Source organism: Oratosquilla oratoria, chromosome 31, assembly GCF_046742065.1.
Source record: "Oratosquilla oratoria isolate Oo_2021 chromosome 31, ASM4674206v1, whole genome shotgun sequence".
In the NCBI taxonomy this organism is placed as follows: domain Eukaryota; kingdom Metazoa; phylum Arthropoda; class Malacostraca; order Stomatopoda; family Squillidae; genus Oratosquilla; species Oratosquilla oratoria.
In genome coordinates this window covers 33,498,941-33,518,089 of record NC_134807.1, presented here as the reverse complement: position 1 = coordinate 33,518,089, position 19,149 = coordinate 33,498,941, and the positions used below count along the sequence as shown (strand labels likewise).

Below are 19,149 nucleotides of genomic sequence, written 5' to 3'. Positions count from 1 at the left end.
GAAAAGAAGAAGACGGGGAGAAATCCCTTTGGGCTGTGTCAAATTTTTCTCACACATACTACCTCACCCCCCATCCCCAACCCATTCCACCTTATGCATCACACCATCATCCATATACAACCATTCTTCATTCACCCGTCTTCTGTCCTCTCCCGTCCTTCCTCAACAAACATTCCCCTTTTCCCCAAAGCCCCTTTTACCCCATCCATTCATTTCATCCTATCTCATGAATATGTAAAAATACACAGGGAAGAAAAAAGAAACTATGAAAAAGACATATTAGACAAATGTAAGGATCAACCTAAATTATTCTACAGATATGTAAATGGTAAATATAAAAATAAACAGGAAATAGTGAAACTACAAGGGAATATGGAATATATAATATAGAAATGGCTGAAATGATTAACAAACATTTTAAATCAAATCTGTATTCACAAAAGAAAATACACACAATTGGGATGAAGGGGAGAAAGATCCTTCCAATGAAAGAAATAATTTAACACAGAAAGAAATAAGGGAAATAATAAATCTTGATGTCAGAAAATTACTTGGCACTTATAGAACTGCAAACTGAATACTAAAAGAATGTATAGATGAACTAACATACAAAATATATAAGATAATAGATTGCTCACTCAAAGAGGGAAAGGTACCATAAGACTGGCAAAATGCCAATATCCTGCTTATATATAAAGGGGGAAAAAAGGAAGACCCAACAAACTATAGACAAGTCTCCATTATAAGTACAATAGCTAAAATCTGAAAAAGTAATCAAAAGTAGATGGACTAAACATCTGAGAGAGAACAATGTACTAAATCCACAACAATTCAGTTTTAGACAAGATCGTGTACTGTAATATCTAGCGGATACCGTATCTGAATTTTTCTTACCGTAAATAGAATCAAGGGTAGTAATTACCAAATACCGTAACTGTGAATTTACTGGATAAAGAATTACTGTGTAATGAGGATCACTGTACCACAAATTTGATTTGTTTTTATTCAAGGTTAATAGATATAATGCAAGAAAGGGACTGATGGCCAGACTGTGCTTTCCTGGACAACAAAAGGTATTTGATAAAGTACCACATAAAAAATTAAAAAAACTCAAAACAACAGATGTACACAGAAAATTACTGAAATGGATGGAAGATTTCTCACATACATACATATACCAAAGGCTTTTTCCCCCTTACAAGGGAGGTAGCCAAAAAACAAAGGCATAGAAACTACTCCCACCCATTCCATCCCCTACATACTCCATTCCCCTCTACCCTCTTCCCTCCCTCTTATCTTGGCACCTCCTGGATGATAGGTCATCCCTGCATCTTGTCCACTGCCCTGGATCAGAAGCAGTGTTGCAAGACACAGCACATCTACAGAATGGCTGCTTCATTAAATTGGCAACCCCCCTCTCCATCCCCTCATGCAGAAAAGGAGAAGATGAGAAGAAGTCCCTTTGGGCTGCATCAATTTATTTCTCATGCATACTCCCTCACCCCCCATCCCCCACCCACTCTTCCTCATGCATCAGCATCATCTAAACACAACCATTCTCCATTCAACCGTCTTCTGTCATCTCCCGTCCTTCCTCAACAGACACTCCCCTCTTTCCCAATGCTTTTTTCACCCCATCCATCCATCTCATCCTAGGTCGACCCCTCATGTTCACTCCTTCCACACCTCTTTTACTAGTCTTTCTAGTCTATAACTATCCACTTCCTCCTGTCTCTCACCCTTAACCCCTTCCATACGGTGCCGCACACGTAGGCGTCATGGGGAGCGAGTGTATTCGCGAGGCTGCCATATCGGCGTCTTGATTATATTTATTGTAGTCGCCCCTCCATAATGACATTCTTTCTAATTCTTTTGTAATCGCATTTTCTATGGTTATCAAAATTCACGGGTGAAGAGAGAACGATCGATATAAGCGGTGACTATATTTTATGATGCGAGTATTATTACGACACGTCGTACGGCTGGCATTGGTTGCTGCCACCGAGATCGAAGTCCAAGACGCCTACGTGTGCGGCACCGTATGGAAGGGGTTAATACTCACTTCCAGTCTACTGCCATTCTCATCACCTCTCATCACCTTACTTTTACCCACATTTATCTTCAACTTCCTTCTTTCGCACACCTTCCCAAACTTTGTAACTAACTTCCTTAATCCCTCCTCTGATTCTGCCATTCTTGCATAGGAGAAAAATGAGAGTGGTGCTCAGAGATAAAAACTTGACCTGGGAAGAAATGATAAGTGTAGTCCCTCAGGGTTCAGTACTGGCTCTGATAATGTTTGCTATATATACACATGACATGGATGAAGGTCTAGAATGTTACATGAACTTCTTTGCAGATGACACAAAACTACTAAAGAAATAAATATGGAAAAAGACTGAATCACTACAGAGATACCTGGACAAAGTCTGGGGGAGTCAAAAGTGGGAAGTGAACTTCAACATTAAGAAATGTAATATAATAAAATTTGGAAAAAGTAAAGAAAAAAGAATATCAGGACAATATAAAATCGGTACAAAGGAAGTAAAGTAAGTTAGTTCTGAAAAGGACCTAGGAGTAATTATCACCAAAGACATGTTCCCAGACAAACATATAAACAAAATTGTCAGAGAAACCTACAATTTACTAAGATACCGTATTTTCCGGCGTATAGTGCGCGACTTTTTTTCGTTGGAAGGGCCTAAACATGGGGGGGTGTGCGTTATACGGTGGTGCGCATTATCTACGGCCTACAATAAAAATTCTGCGGCTGTGTGTGTAATTTTTTTTCACAACAACGTGACGATGTTGGCCGTCACAAAGTCGGGACGGCACACTTCTCTGTGACGTTCCGTGAGAACAAGAAGAACAGCCATGGTGATATGAAAGAATACGCCAGCATGGGCCATGTAAATATTTGGTATAGGTAGGTATCTATCGAATCTTATTTTTCATGTTTAAATAGGCCTAAACACCATGAAACATGATCAATATTCATGATATTTGCCCATGTCCACAGCATCCTAGTTTGAATTTTTATGTTGGCTTTGTTGCTTCACTTTAGGTATAGTACAAATTCCGTTGCGGCCGTTCATAAACTCGTGTCAAACACGTGACTACAACACCCTCTTTCGGGAGTTATAATAACTAAACGTAACCTCGATGAGAGACTGTCCTATTTCACCACTGTTATTGCAGGTTCAAAGCTAAAACAAAGCAGTCTGTAGTTTGTTTCAGTATTAAAAAAAATGGTAAAGACGAATTATTTCCTTAAGATATAAAATGAAAATTTTCTGTAAAAATCCCGAAATTTTTCTGTATATTTTACTTTCAATAAACTTTTTTTAGATCATATTTCCTACAAACTATTTAAGCTACAAAGTAATAAGGGACCAACGCACAACATGAGTCATATACCGGTACATGTAGTTCCGACTTTTTCTTAGTTGTGTCCTGATTGATGCCTAAACTGACACTTAATTTAGTGACAAATCAACAGATTTCCCAGCGGTGGCTCTAGCCAATGAAAAATACTTCTCCATGTAACCTCGTTCACATGATACTAAGTAATTAATCGCCGTTATTTCATTGGTTTATTTTACTAACATTAATTATCGTAGTCTATGCAAATATTTGGGATCCGTAAAACAGCACTGGTACCAACATCATGAACGTTGGCCGTTTTAGCTCACCCGGAATATGCGAGATCAGGGCCGAGATTGACAGTTCTATTGCCAATCTAGCCTACACTAAATACCCTCTTGCGAGAGTTTGTTAAACTAAACGTCACTTCAGTAAAGACACTTATGAACCGAAACATAGTTACTACATGGCGATAAAAACTTGTATACGGTGATAAAAACTTGTACACGGTGATAAAAACTTGTAAGATGAATTATTCCCTCAGGATAGTAAATTACAATTTTTCTGTAAAAATCCGAAATTTTTCATGTACATTTTGTATTCAATAAACTTTTCATGGCTCAAATTTCCCACAAAACAATGAACCAACGCAAGCAGGAGTCGCATACATGCAGTTCACGAGCTTTAGCCACCAGTGACTTTTCCTGGCATGCGCGTTATACGCCGGTGCGCGCTATCTGTGTACTGAGATAACGTAGTGCACGGGTGCGCATTATAACCCAATGCGCATTTTAAGCCGGAAAATACGGTATATAAAGGTGGCTCTTAATTATATACTAGTCACACTGATTGGAGTATGCTGCAACACTATGAACACCCAGTACAAAAATGAAATATAAGGAAAATAGAAAAAAAATCCTTACTTTTACCCACAAGGATAAAAATAAGGTGATGAGATGTACAAGGGTGAAAGTGGCAACAGACTGGAAGTGAGTATTAAGATAAGAGAGACTGGAGGAAGTGGATAGTTTTAGATACTTGGGTGCAAATGTGGCGGGAAAGGGAGAAGTACAGGTGGAGGCAGAATGTAGATTGAAAGAAGTGAGTAAATGACTCGAGGGATTAAAAAGTGTAATGAAAAACAGAAATTTGGGAATGGATGGTAAGAGGAGATTGTATGGAGTGATTGTGTATGGGGCAGAAACATGGAACATTTGAGAGGAGGAATTTGAATGTGTTTGAGATGGGGTACCTGAGAAGTATGATAGGGGTTACTAGGCTGGGTATTGTGAGAAATGAGGAGGTGAGAAGGAGAACGGGGGTGGTAAGGGAGTTGGGACATAGGGTGGGTGAAAGAGTACTGGGATGGTTTGGACACATGGAAAGAATGAGTGAAGAAAGACTAGTAAAAGAGGTATGGAAGGCAGATGTGGAGGGAGTGAACATAAAGGGTCAACCTAGGATGAGATGGATGGATGGGGTAAAAGGGGCTTTGGGGAAGAGGGGAATGTCTGTTGAGGAAGGATGGGAGAGGACAGAAGACATGGGGTGAATGGAGAATGGTTGTATATGGATGATGTGATGAATGAGGTGGAATGGGTGGGGATGGGGGGTGAGGTAGTATGTGTGAGAAACATTTGATGCAGCCTGAAGGGATTTCTCCCCATCTTCTTTTTTTCTACATGGGGGGATGGAGAGGGGGGTTGCTGATTTAATGAAGCGGCCTTGCTGTGGATGTGCTGTGTCTTGCAACACTGATTCTGACCCAGGGCTGTGGACAAGATGCAGGGATGACCAGTCATCCAGGAGGTGCCAAGATAAGAGTGAGGTAGAGGGTGGAGGGGAGTGTATTAGTGATGGAATGGGTGGGAATGGTTTTCATGCCTTTGTTTTTGGCTATTTCCCTTGTACATACATATATACCAAGGCTTTATCCCCCTTACAAGGGAGGTGGCCAAAAAGGAAAAGGCATAAAATCATTTCCACCCATTCCATCCCTGAATACACTCCACACTCTTCCACCCTCCCTCTTATCTTAGCACCTCCTGGATGACGGGTCATCCCTGCACCTTGTCCACTGCCCTGGGTCACAAGCAGTGTTGCAAGACACAGCACATCCATAGCAAGGCCGCTTCATTAAATTGGCGACCCCACCTCTCCGTCCCCCCATTACATAAAGGAGAAGACGGAGAGAAATCGCTTCGGGCTGCGTCAAATTTTGCTCACACATACTACCTCACCCCCCATCTCCCCACCCATTCCACCTCATGCAATCACATCATCCATATACAACCATTCTCCATTCACCCCTGTCTTCTGTCCTCTCCTGTCCTTCCTCAACAGACATTCCCCTCTTCCCCAAATCCCCCTTCACCCCATCCATCCACCTCATTCTAGGACGTCCCCTCATGTTCACTCCCTCCACATCTGCCTTCCATACCTCTTTTACTAGTCTTTCTTCACTCATTCTTTCCATGTGTCCAAACCATCCTAATACTCTTTCATCAACCCTATCTCCCAGCTCCCTTTCCACCCCTGTTCTCCTCCTCACCTCCTCATTTCTCACTCTGTCTAGCCTAGTAACCCCCATCATACTTCTCAGACACCTCATCTCAAACACATTCAAACTCCTTCTCTCTTCTTCTCTTATGTTCCATGTTTCTGCCCCATACAGTGCTGTTGGCACAATCACTCCTTCATACAGTCTCCTCTTAGCATCCATTCCCAAATGTCTATTCCACATTACATTCTTCAATCCACCAAGGCATTTACTCGCTTCTCTCAATCTACATTCTACCTCCACCTTCACTCCACCTTTTCCTGCCACATTTGCACCCAAGTATCTAAAACTATCCACTTCCTCCAGTTGCTCTCCCTTAATGCTCACTTCCAGACTACTGCCACTTTCACCCCTTGTACATCTCATCACCTTACTTTTACCCACATTTATCTTTAGCTTTCTTCTATCACATACTCTCCCAAACTCTGCCACCAACTTCCTCAATCTCTCCTCCGATCCTGCCACAAGCACAGTGTCGTCCGCAAACAACAGCTGGCTCACCTCCCACTTTTCTCCACTTTCTTTAACCATCTCCAATCCCTGACCCACTACCCTTGCATTTACCTCTCGCACCACCCCATCCATGTGTAAGTTGAACAGCCAGGGCGACATAACGCATCCTTGACGAAGTCCCACCTTTACCTCAAACCACTCACTCTCTCCATTTCTAATCCTGACACAAGCTCTACTACTCTCATAAAAACTCTTGATAGCTCCTAGAAGCTTTCCTCCTATCCCGTATATCTGCATAACCTCCAACAGTGCCTTTCTGTCTACCCTATCATAAGCCTTTTCCAGATCCATAAAAGCCCAAAAAAATCCTTCCCCTTTCCTATAGCTTTCTCACATATTTGTCTTACCACAAAGATCTGATCTACACAACCTCTACCTGTCCTAAATCCACACTGTTCCTCACCAATTACTCCTTCTGTTCCTCTCCTAATCCTCTCAATCAAGATCCTCCCATAAGCCTTCCCAACTACACTTAACAAGCTAATCCCTCTGAAACTACTACATTCACACTTGTCCCCTTTTCCCTTGTAAAGAGGAACTATACAGGCACTCCTCCAGTCCTCCGGCACTCTACCCTCTCTCCAGCCAACATTAAATAACCTCACCAGCCAGTCCATCATCACTGTACCTCCCTTTTTCAGACATTCTGCATGGCATCCATCCAGACCAGGTGCCTTACCTGCTTTCATAATCTTAACAACTGCCTTCACCTCATCCTTCCTTATTTCTCCTCCATTCTCCTCACTCATCACGGTCATTTTCTTCGCATTTCCCACTGCAGCTATCTTTCCCTCCCTATCCTCCTTCACATTTAGCAACTCCCTAAAATATTCTGCCCATCTTCCCCTTACTGCCTTCTCTTCCATTATCATCTCTCCATCTGCACCTTTTACCTTTTCTTCTCTACTTGATTCGCCTCCTCTTCCTCTCTTAATTTCTTTCCAAAACATCTTTTTATTACTTTCAAAATTTTCTGTCCTACTCTTACCCCATTTCACATCTGCTCTCCTCTTTGCCTCCTTTACCTTTTGTTTTACTTCTTTTCTTTTCTTTGTACCTCTCATATGACTCCCTCGTCCTATTTTGTAACCAATCTGTGAAAGCTCGCTTCTTCTCTTCTACAACCTTCTTTGTTTCCTCATCCCACCATTCACTACCCTTCCTTCTATTTCCTCCTATCCTTCTTGTTCCACACACCATCCTTGCACACTTTATGACTCCCTCCTTGAACCATCCCCATTCCTCGTCCACACCTAGCTCTACTCTATCCTTCACTCCCTTCCAATCCTCCTTCAGCTTCCCTTTGTACTCCTTCTTCTTTTCATTCAAAGAGTTCACTCTAAGAACCTCCCTACCTTTTGTCCCTTTCCTTTTTCCATCTATCCTCCACTCTCAACTTACCTTCCACCAAAAAATAATCTGATATTCCCCCACCCTCTCCCTTAGCACATGTACATCCTTAACTCTTCCTATCACAATCCTATTTACCACTACATAATCCATTAGCGCTCTATCTACCACCCTTCCCTCCACCACCCTCTCCCATGTGTACTTATGCTTGACTTTTTTCCGAAACACTGTATTTGCTATCATTAACTCTCTTTCTAGACACATTTCCACCATCAACTCTCCACTACGATTCTTTCCTGGAACTCCACATTTCCCAACCACTCCATCGATTGGACCATTTCCTACCCTAGCATTAACCACTTCACTACGGGACTTAAATCTCGCGGGCAGCAGCCAATGCCAGCCGTACGACGTGTCGTAATAATACTCGCATCATAAAATATAGTCACGGCTTATATCGATCGTTCTCTCTTTCACCCGTGAATTTTGAAAACCACAGAGAATGGGATTAAGAGCAGATTAGGGAGAATGTAAAAACACAGGGGCGACTACAATAAATATAATCAAGATGCCGATATGGCAGCGTCGCGAATCCACTTGCTCCTCATTACGCCTACGTGTGCGGCACCGTATGGAAGGGGTTAAGGTCTCCCAGTACTATTACATGGATATTTCTTCCTAAATCCTCTATGCACTCATATAAATCTATCCAAAAGGCCTCCCTTTCTTCTACACTCTTCTCACTGCTAGGCCCATATGCACTTACAAAGACCCACATCTCCTTTCCCAGTTTCACCTTCATCCACATTATCCTTGAGGAAACCTCCTTCCACTCCACTACACATTTACCTATCTCTTCACTTGCTAGAATAGCCTTCCCTTCCGTCCCTCACCCTCTCTTCACTCCTGATAACCTCCCACTTACACTCCCAAACTTACACTCACCCTTCCCTTTCAACTTAGTTTCACTCAAAGCCAACACATCCATCTTTCTTCTCACAAACATACTACCTATCTCTTCCCTTTTACTCTCATCTGTACCACACCCACGCACATTAAAAGACCCAAACCTTGGGTGCTGGTCCGAAAACTCCCAGACCCTCTTATGCCTTTACTTTTTTGATTAGGAATGTCCCCTGTGGGGCTACAAGGAGAAGGATGCCTAGTCCCAATCCCCGTCCCTTTCTTCTTGCCTCTTACGATCCAAGTGGGAATACTTGGTGGCAGTATTCTTTTTCCCCACCCTTGTAAGGGGGAAAAAGCCTTTGATATGTGTATGTATGTACGTACCAACCCTGGAAAAAGAAGAGAAAGAGGCAATCTATTGGCCTTTTTTGGAATCATGAAAGGCATGAAAGTCTTTGGCAGAGAAGACTTATTAAAGTGGGATAAAAGAAATATAAGGGGATATGAAAAGAAACTGAAAAAGGATAGTTACAGAAGAGATCTAGAGAGGGGAAAAAAAAAAAAAAAAAAAAAAAAAAAAAAAAAAATCCACATAGTGCTGTTTGGAACAAATTGGACAAGACAATAATGTGTGCAAACACCATACAAGAATTTAAGAACAATCTAGATGTTGTGAGATACAAAGACGGGTCACTACAAGCATAGCTCCCCTTCCTGTCTAATACAACTCTGTAAATATCTCAAACCATTCACTCACTCCATTCTCAAGTCCCCCACAAGCTCTATTATTCATATAAAAACCTTTGATCATCCGCAACAAACTTTTCTCTTTTCCACACATTAGCAACACACTTTATAATGCTTCTCTGTCCACCTTATATGCCTTCTCCAAATCCATGAAAGCCCAAAAGATATCTTTACTCTTTCCCCAAAAACTTCTTGTATATATGTCTTACTGCAAAAACTTGATCTACACACCTTCCCCTCCTAAACCCATATTGTTCTTCCTCTATTACTTCCTCTGCTTCTCTCCTATCCCTCTTAATCAACACCATCCCATACACTTCTCTGACAACAATTAACCAACTGATCTCTGTAAAACTATTGTAGTCGACCTTGTTCCCTTTTCCGCTTGTGAAGTGGAACTATACTAATATGAGATGTTTTTACAATTATCTTTCCCTTAAAGAATACATACATACATATACCAAAGGCCCTTTCCTCCTTACAAGGGAGGTAGCCAAAAAAGAAGGGCATAAAATCCATTCCTACCCATTCCATCACCACATACTCCACTCTCATCCATCCCCCTCCCTCTCTCTTATCTTGGCTCCTCCTGGATGACAGGTCATCCCTGCATCTTGCCCACTGCCATAGGTCATAAGCAGTGTCAAAAGACACAGCACATCTACATGTAAACATCACTGACCTTGCTGCTGCAATGCTAAGTACGTGTCGAATATCATCACAAGGTTCATCTAAATCAAGGTAAGGTACATATTTTGTGTTCCCTTGCTCATTCAACCTGAAAATAAAATGAGGAATTAGTGCACAAAATTCATCTGGCTTTACATAGAAATACATACACTAAGGGCTTTTTCCCCCTTACAAGGGAGGTAGCCAAAGTCAAAGGCATAAATCCACTCTCACCCATTTCATCCCCACATAGTCCACTCCCATTCACCATCACTCCCTCCCTCTTATCTTGGCACCTCCTGGATGATGGGTCATCCCTGCATCTCATCCACTGCCCATGGTCAGAAGCAATGCAGCAAAACACAGCACATCCACAGCAAGGCCACTTCATTTAAACAACTGAAATAAATCTACTCGGTCATTCATACATACCAAAAGGCCTTTTCCCCCATATAAGGGTGGGTGGGTAAATCAATGCATTAACCTACTCTATACCCATTCATACCCATATATCACCCCTCCCTCCCACCACCACCACCACATCTTAGCTTTAGTTCCTTCTGGATGAAAAGTCATCCTTGTCCCCTATCACATTGCCTGGCTCTAAGACAATGCAGCAAGACACAGGCTCTTCCATTAGATCATTTATAGGGTAAGTTTTCATTGCAAAAGACTCAAATTTATGTGCATTTTTTCAGATAATGCCACAGCATTTGCTGAGAAGGGTGTGGAAAAAAAATAACCCTAATGACTGTATCTACACTTAGTGTACTGTACTGGTTTTGCCCCTGTATTTACCTAGTTGTATTATACGGGAAGGGAGTTATGCTCGTGGTGACCCGTCTTTGTATCTTTCAACATCAAGTTTTTTCTTAAAATCTTGAATTGTGTTTGCACACACTGTTTCTTTATTTAGATTATTCCAGATATCCAGCACTCTGTATGGGAAGCTATTTTTTTCAGATCTCTTCTATAGTTATCCTTTTTGAGTTTCTTTTCATGTCCTCTTGTTTTTCCATTGTCACTTTTTAGTAAATCATTCCTATCAAGGATTTCCATTCCTTTGATGATTCTATAGATAGTAGGTCACCTTTTTCTCTTCTCTGGTCCAGTGTTTGTAGTTCCAATTTGGATAATCTTTGTATGTTAATTTGGAAAGAGCTGGTACCAACTTTGTTGTTACTCTCTGTATTCTTTCAATTTTTTTTTATATTCTTTTCAGTACTGGGTGTCCATAGTGTTGCTGCGTATTCCAGTTTTGGTCTTATTAATGTAACTAATATCTTTTATATCATTTCTTTATCCAAATAGTCAAATGCCACTTTCATTGACCTTAATAGGTTGAAGGTTTCTCTGACTATTTTGTTGATATGGTTTGTCCGGTGTCATGTCTTTACTGACTATTACTCCAAGGTCTCTTTCTGAGTTCACTTTTTTTTATTTCTTCTTCACCAATTTTACAACTTTTTGATATTCTGTTTTTACTTTTTCCAAACTCCATTATACTACATTTCTTGATATTGAAGTTCACTTCCCATTTTTGAGTCCATTTCCAGATTTTGCCCAGGTCTGATTGTAATGATTCACAATCCTCCTCTGTTCTTACTTTCTTTAGTATTTTTGCTTCATCTGTGAAGAAATCTATATAACACTCCACTCCTTCATCCATGTCATCTATATATATGGCAAACATGATTGGAGCCAGCACCGACCCTTGCGGGTCACCACTTTTCATTTCTTCTCACTTCGAGTATTTGTCTCTAATTACTACCCTCTTTTTTACTCCCAGTCAGGAAGTCTTCCATCAATTCCAATAATTTACCTCCAATGCCACCTATTGATTCTATTTTTCTTATTAATTTCTTGTGTGGTACCTTATCAAATGCTTTTTGTGGGTCTAGATAGGCACAGTCTGCCCATACATCCCTCTCTTGTATTATTTCTATTAGTCTCAAATAGAAGCAGACCAGGTTTGTTGTACATGATCTTCCTTGTCTAAATCCAAACTGATTTGGATTCAGTATAGTTTTTTCTTCCAGATGTTTAACCCATCTACTTTTGATCACTTTTTCACATATTTTTGCTACTGTGGTTGTTAGGGAGACCGGTCTGTAGTTAGTTGGATTGTCTGTTTCCTCCTTTATATATTGGTACAATATTTGCATTTTTCCAGTCTTGTGGTACCTTTCCTTCTTTGAGCGAGCATTTGATTATACTGTATATTTTATCTGTTAACTCCTCTATGCATTCTTTCAGTATCCAATTTGCAATTCCATCCAGACCATGTGATTTTCTGACATCAAGGTTTTTTATTTGGTCGCTGATTTCCTTCTGTGTTACAATTATTTCCTTCATTGGGGGGAATTTCTGTCTTTCTATTCGCTCACAGTTAGGTGAGTTCTCAATTGTGAATACAGATTTGAAATGATTGTTCATAATTTCTGACATTTCTGGTTCTTCTGTATATATCCCTAGTGCAGCTTTTCTATTTCTTGTTTGTTTTCTAGCTTACTCACATATCTGTAAAATAGTTTAGGTTGTTCCTTGCATTTTTTTTTTATTATTTCCTTTTCATAGTTTCTCTCTTCATCTCTGCATATTTTTACATAATCGTTTCTTAGTTTGATGTATGTCTACCATTTCCTCTTTTTTTTTGTTTGTCTTTTTTCCATTTTTTCCAGGCTTTGTCTCTTTTATCCTTGACTTCACTACATTTTTTGTTGTACCAGTTCTTTATGTATACTCTTTCTTGCTTTTGTTGTGGTACATATTTGTTCACTCCCTCATTATAGATTTCTTTTAGTATATTCCATTTCTCTTTCATTCTTGTTTCTTCCTTTAGGAATTTTTCCCAGTTTGCATTACAAAAGAGCTTTCTAAGTTTTTCAAAATTAATTTTGTTGTACATTGGTCTTCCTATTCTATGTTTCTCATTTCTTCTTAGGTCTATTTGTTCTTTTAGTTTGAATTCTATTAGTATATGTCACTCTTTCCTACTGGTGTTTTGTAATCTATTCTGTCCACAATTTCAGGTTCTGACGTAAGTATTAAATCCAGTCTCAATAGTTCCTCATTGTTTCTGTATCTGGTATTTTCCTTTATCTGCTGAATCATTGTGTATTCAATGGTCATGTCAAGCAGCATGTTGCCCCAGATGTCTTCTCCACCCTTTACTGTCATTTCTTCCCAACATATTTCTTTTGAATTAAAATCACCCATAATTACTATATTTCCTCTTTCCTTCAGTATATCAGTCAGTTCATACTTAGTATCTTCCAACAGTTTGGAATGATCATTTTCTGTCCAAGACTGTGTTTTGGGGGGTACATACACTACTACAAATTTTCTACTTATCATGTGGTTGCTTTAAACTTTTATCATAATTAATTCTAAATTGTTTTTTCCTTCTGTTATCTTTGTCACACTTAAGCCTTTCCTTGTCAAAAATAATACTCCCCCTCCCTGTTTTTCCTTTCTATTCTTCATCCAACAGTTGTATAGGCCTTGTCCCACAGTATTTGGTGGTAGATTACTTTTTAATTTAGTTTCTACTATTCCCATTATGTCTGGTTTTTCTAACGCCAGGTAGTCATTTAGTTCACTCAGTTCTGAAATCATTCCATCTATGTTGGTATCGGCTAATTTCAATTTTTTTTCCTTCTCATCTTTTTCTGTCTGCTTCATTTCCTTTTTATCTGATATACCATTTTCTCAGCCTCAGGTCCACCACTTTCCAAAAAAAAAAAAAAAAAATTCTTTTCAGTTTGTGTATTGTGGGATATGCTGCACCATAACTTGTTCTAGCTCATTTTATAATGTATACAGCCCAGGCAGCAATGCAATTTCATTGACAAATACATACATATACCAAAGGCATTTTCCCCCCTTATATGGGAGGTAGCCCCATACAGTGCTGTTGGCACAATCACTCCTTCATATAATCTCCTCTTAGAATCCATTCCCAAATGTCTATTTCTCAATCAAGACCCTCCCATAAGCCTTCCCAACTACACTTAACAAGCTAATCCCTCTGAAACTACTTCACTCACACTTGTCCCCTTTTCCCATGTAAAGTGGAACTATACAGGCACTCCTCCAGTCCTCCGGCACTCTACCCTCTCTTAAACATTAAATAACCTCACCAGCCAGTCCACCATCATTGTACCTCCTTTTTTCAGACATTCTACATGACATCCATCCAGAATGGGTGCCTTACCTGCTCTCATCATTTTAACAACTACCTTCATTTCATCCTTCCTCATTTCTCCTCCATTTTCCTTACTCATCATGGTCATTTTCTTAGCACTTCCCACTGCAACTACTTTTCCTCCCTATCCTTCACATTTAGCAACTCCCTAAAATACTCTGCCCATCTTCCTCTTACTGCCTTCTCTTCCATTATCACTTCTCCATCTGCACCTTTTACCTTTTCTTCTCTACTTGATTCACCTCCTCTTCCTCTCTTAATTTCTTTCCAAAACATCTTTTTATTTAAAAAAATTCTGTTACACTCTTACCCCATTTCACATCTTCTCTCCTCTTTGCCTCCTTTACCTTGTGCTTTACTTCTCTTCTCTTTTCTTTGTACCTCTCATATGACTCCCTCGTCCTATCCTGTAACCAATCCGTGAAAGCTCGCCTCCTCTCTTCCACAACCTTCTCCGTTTCCTCATCCCACCACTCACTACCCTTCCTTCTATTTCCTCCCATCCTTCTTGTTCCACACACCATCTTTGCACACTTTGTGACTCCCTCCTTAAACTGTCCCCATTCCTCCTCCACTCCTAGTTCTACTCTATCCTTCACTCCCTCCCACTCCTCTCTCAGCTTCTTCTTGTACTCCTTTTCCTTCTCATTCAAAGAGTTCACTCTAAGCACCTCCCTACTTTTGTCTTTTTCCTCTTTCTACATCTATCCTCCACTCTCAACTTACCTTCCACCAAAAAATGATCTGATATTCCCCCACTCTAACCCCTTAGAAACATGTACATCCTTAACTCTTCCTATTATACTCCTATCTACCACTACATAGTCCATTAATGCTCTATCTACTACCTTTCCATCCACCACCCTCTCCCATGTGTACTTATGCTTGACTTTCTTCCTAAACACTGCATTTGCTATCATCAACTCTCTAGACACATCTCCACCATCAACTCTCCTCTAATATTCTTTCCTGGAACTCCACACTTCCCAACCACTCTGTCTATTGGTTCATTTCCTACCCTAGCATTAAGGTCTCTCAATACTACTACACTGACATTTCTCCCTAATCCCTCTATGCACTCATTTAAATCTATCCAAAAAGCCTCCCTTTCTTCTACACTCTTCTCACTACCAGGCCCATATGCACTTACAAAAACCCACATCTCCTTTCCCAGTTTCACCTTCATCCACATTAACCTTGAAGAAACCTCCTTCCACTCCACTACACGTTTACCTATCTCTTCACTTACTAGTATAGCCACCCCTTCTCTCCCTCATCCTCTCTTCACTCCTGAGAACCTCCCAACTACACTCCCAAACTCACACTCACCCCTCCCTCTCAACTTAGTTTCACTCAAAGCCAACACATCCATCTTTCTTCTCACAAACATACTGCCTATCTCTTCCCTTTTACTCTCATCTGTACTACATCCATGCACATTAAAAGACCCAAACCTTAGGGTACTGGTTGGAAAACTCCTAGACCCTCTTATGCCTTTACTTTTTTTAGGAATGTCCCCTGTGGGGCTACAGGGAGAAGGATGCCTAGTCCTAATTCCTGTCCCATCTTTCTTGCCTCTTAAGATTCAAGTGGGAATATTTGGTGGCAGCATTCTATCCCCCACTATAAGGTGGGCGAAAAAAAGGAAATAAATATTCAGAGAAATGGTATGGGACAGTAACAAGAGGTTGGGGGACAACATAACGGAGGGACAGTTGCAGTATAATAAAAGTGTCATTATTTCTCTGTGAACAGAGTTCTCCTCTATCACAGACAAAATGATGTGTGGCTCTGGTCCATAGGGGCACCCCATTTCGACCCTAAAGTATCAACTGCAAGCTACTTTACCACAATAACATGCAGCCAATACCCCAGACAATAATTGACAAATATTTCTCCAAAATAAATTTCAAAACCTACAACTTCAGAAAATAGGAAAGTGACAAAAGATTAAAATAAAAAAAAAATAAAAATAAAACAGGACATAGATGCTACCCTCTTCTCCAACAAAGATGTAGAAGGAAAATATGGTAAAAAAAATCCCATATTGAAAGCCTTGATAAGATCTCAAACATCCTTGACTGATACTTTAAAGTACCAGTCAAGACTTTTATAGCATTTGGGCTGTATTTTTGTGCTTCTAGATGTACAATAAAATTCCAACAATCTGCAATATGGATATGCATGTATGTGTCACCTATGTAGTAGATGTCAATCTATATACCATGGTCTTCTTTTCCTTTATATGAGAGGTAGTCAAGTCAAAGGCACATACCCACTCTCACCCATATTACTTCCATCCACCGCCCTTGTTTCCCTCTCATCTTAGCTCCTTGTGGATGAAGTGTCATCCCTGTCTCCTGCTCACTGCCCAGATCAGAAGCAATGCAGCAAGAAACAGCACACCCAAAGCCACAGCATAGTAGTAGTTGCACCTAGGACACTTTGGTGTTTGTTGCCAAGCTGATTCTGTGTTGGTACTGTTTTAGTGTGGGAGGATGACCTGAAAACAGGTGTGCCAGAGCTTTTCTTGGGAGTGATTTCTTTGTTGGGTTGATTTCTAGGGGGAGTTTGGTAAGTGCAAAGGGACAGAGTGGAGTTAGACTAAATAAACATAAGGATGAGAGCAACATTATACCAAATGAATTTGTGGTCAATAAAATTGTTACACATTTTGAATTCTGGATATTTTGTACTTACATATACCAAAGGCTTCCCCCCCCTTTCTAGAATATGAAAAGCTTTATTAAGATAATAAAATTACTACAGTTACCAAATAATCACACAAGTAACAATACCTAAAGAGCAAGTAGTCTGCAATTACATCTTCACCAAGTAGCTGGTTCTTTATGTTGTCTACCAATGCAAGCTTGAGTCCAGTCTCAACATCTGGTATTCGTGGAGTCAAGACCCCTGGTGTATCAACCAAATACATAAGCGGACGATTACAAACCTGCATCAGCATAAAAGAATCATTAAGGTCTACTTATCTCTGTATACCAAGGGCTTCTTCTCCCTTATAAGGGAAGTAGCCAGTCAAGGCATGACTAAGAAATAAAATAAATTAGTATTTATACTACCCACATATCTAGCGGTGCAATACTGTATAAGATTGTAACAATCCTCACTTTCACCATTTTACTACTTCAAGAGATGTACATGGGAAAGACCTTTGTATTCAAAAACCCGTCACCTCAACTTCTGTTGCAAGTATCGATGCTCTAACCCATATTATATCTTGCAATAGAGGTCAAGGTGACAGAGGTTTGAATCCTACTATGAATGAGTTGGACCAAGGTCATGGTTCATTAAATTCCACACTACAAAGTCCTCTGTAAGGGGCACCATCCTAAACTCCTGATGGGGGAGTTTGCAATGTTCAATCAAATCACCATTATTAAGTACACAAGGATCTAGAACTTCAACAGGGTTAGGGTGGTTTTCGAGGTGTTGAAACACAATTTTTCAAAATGTGAATCATCTCCATCATAGCAGACTGTTTGTCTACTAAGATGGAGATGATTTATTTTTCAAACAAATTGTGTTTCAATGCCTCGAAAACTGCCCTAACCTTGTTGAATTTTATGAATCCAGTGTATGTATATCAAGATCAGTCAATGAATGGAGTGATATGGAAGTATGGAGTGCCAATAAAGAACAAAATGGAGAGAGAATGTTGGAGATACATACTGAAAGTGAACTGGTGACAATGAATGCAGTATTTATGAAGAAATACCAATCATCCAATGTTGTCCCAGCTCTCTCTTGAAGTAGATGCATGGCTCCCACAACAAAAGGTGCATGCATAGACCAGGGTGGTTGGTGGGAGGGTTGAGAGAGCATTAATGGATTATGTAGTGATGTCTAGATAGGATGACAGAGGGGCAGTATAGGATCATGTGTTTAGTGTCTTCTGTGTGATGGTTGCAGGTGAAGCAGTTGGTGTTTGTGGCGAAGTACAACATGAAATCTCTAAAGTCACATAAAGCACCATGAGGACGAAGTGAACATGGCTGAGTCAGAGCATATATATTACATATTCAAGGAAATAAAGGCTTAACATACATACATACATACATACATATACCAAGGCTTTTTCCTCCTTACAAGGGAGGTAGCCAAAAAGGGAAAGGCATAAAAAAAAAAAAAAAAGGAAAGGCTTAACAAATTAGATAAATGTGAAAGTTTATCCTTACCTTTACTTTTTCTAAAACACTTCTTGTTACTCCTGGCTGTGCACCAACTTTCGTCCCTTTTCCTCTTCGCAGGTTCTTAGCCCTCAGTGCATTAATAAGTGTTGATTTTCCTGCATTTGGTACTCCGATAACCATTAGTGTGAAGTCATGTATTTCAGCGCGATTATACCTTTCTACTCCAATTAACACTTCAGCAATGGTTGGAATGATGCTTTTCACACCTTTGCTGTCTGGATGTTTGCAATTGGCAAATATCACTTCATTTACACCTTCCTTCTTGTAATGTTTGTAAATATTATTCTGAAATCGCATATCTGCCAAATCCATCTTGTTCATGACCAAAATATGAGGTTTCATGACAGACAATCCAAGTGCTGAATGAAAAAATGGATTTCTACCAGAGAGTGGAATTCTAGCATCATGAACCTCAATTATGCAATCAACATCCTTTAATTTTTTTTGCATGTCCTTGAGTCCTCGAGCCATATGCCCTGGGAACCAATTTACAACATCTTGTTGGCCAAATAAAAAATGCTTTCGCATCATAAGGCCATGTCTTATCACTTGGTTGGCCATAATGTTTAAAAACTTAGGCAAATTTGGACTGCTATCAAACATACATACCTACTCGTAAGTTC

At 40.0% G+C, this 19,149-nt stretch overlaps 1 protein-coding gene across 2 annotated transcripts in view; it reads right to left on the bottom strand.

Annotated features, from left to right (window-relative positions):
• The window catches only part of LOC143041509 (mitochondrial ribosome-associated GTPase 1), a 39,711-nt gene extending 20,582 nt beyond the window's left edge, over window positions 1-19,129 (bottom strand). For both annotated transcript variants that reach the window (XM_076213467.1, XM_076213466.1), the window contains exons 1-3: window positions 18,512-19,129; window positions 17,114-17,268; window positions 10,122-10,217 (exon numbers count right to left, since the gene is read on the bottom strand). In XM_076213467.1, the coding sequence (XP_076069582.1) occupies window positions 10,122-10,217; window positions 17,114-17,268; window positions 18,512-19,129 (869 nt within the window). The remainder of the gene's footprint in view (window positions 1-10,121; window positions 10,218-17,113; window positions 17,269-18,511) is intronic.
• Between the last annotated feature and the right edge of the window lie 20 nt (window positions 19,130-19,149).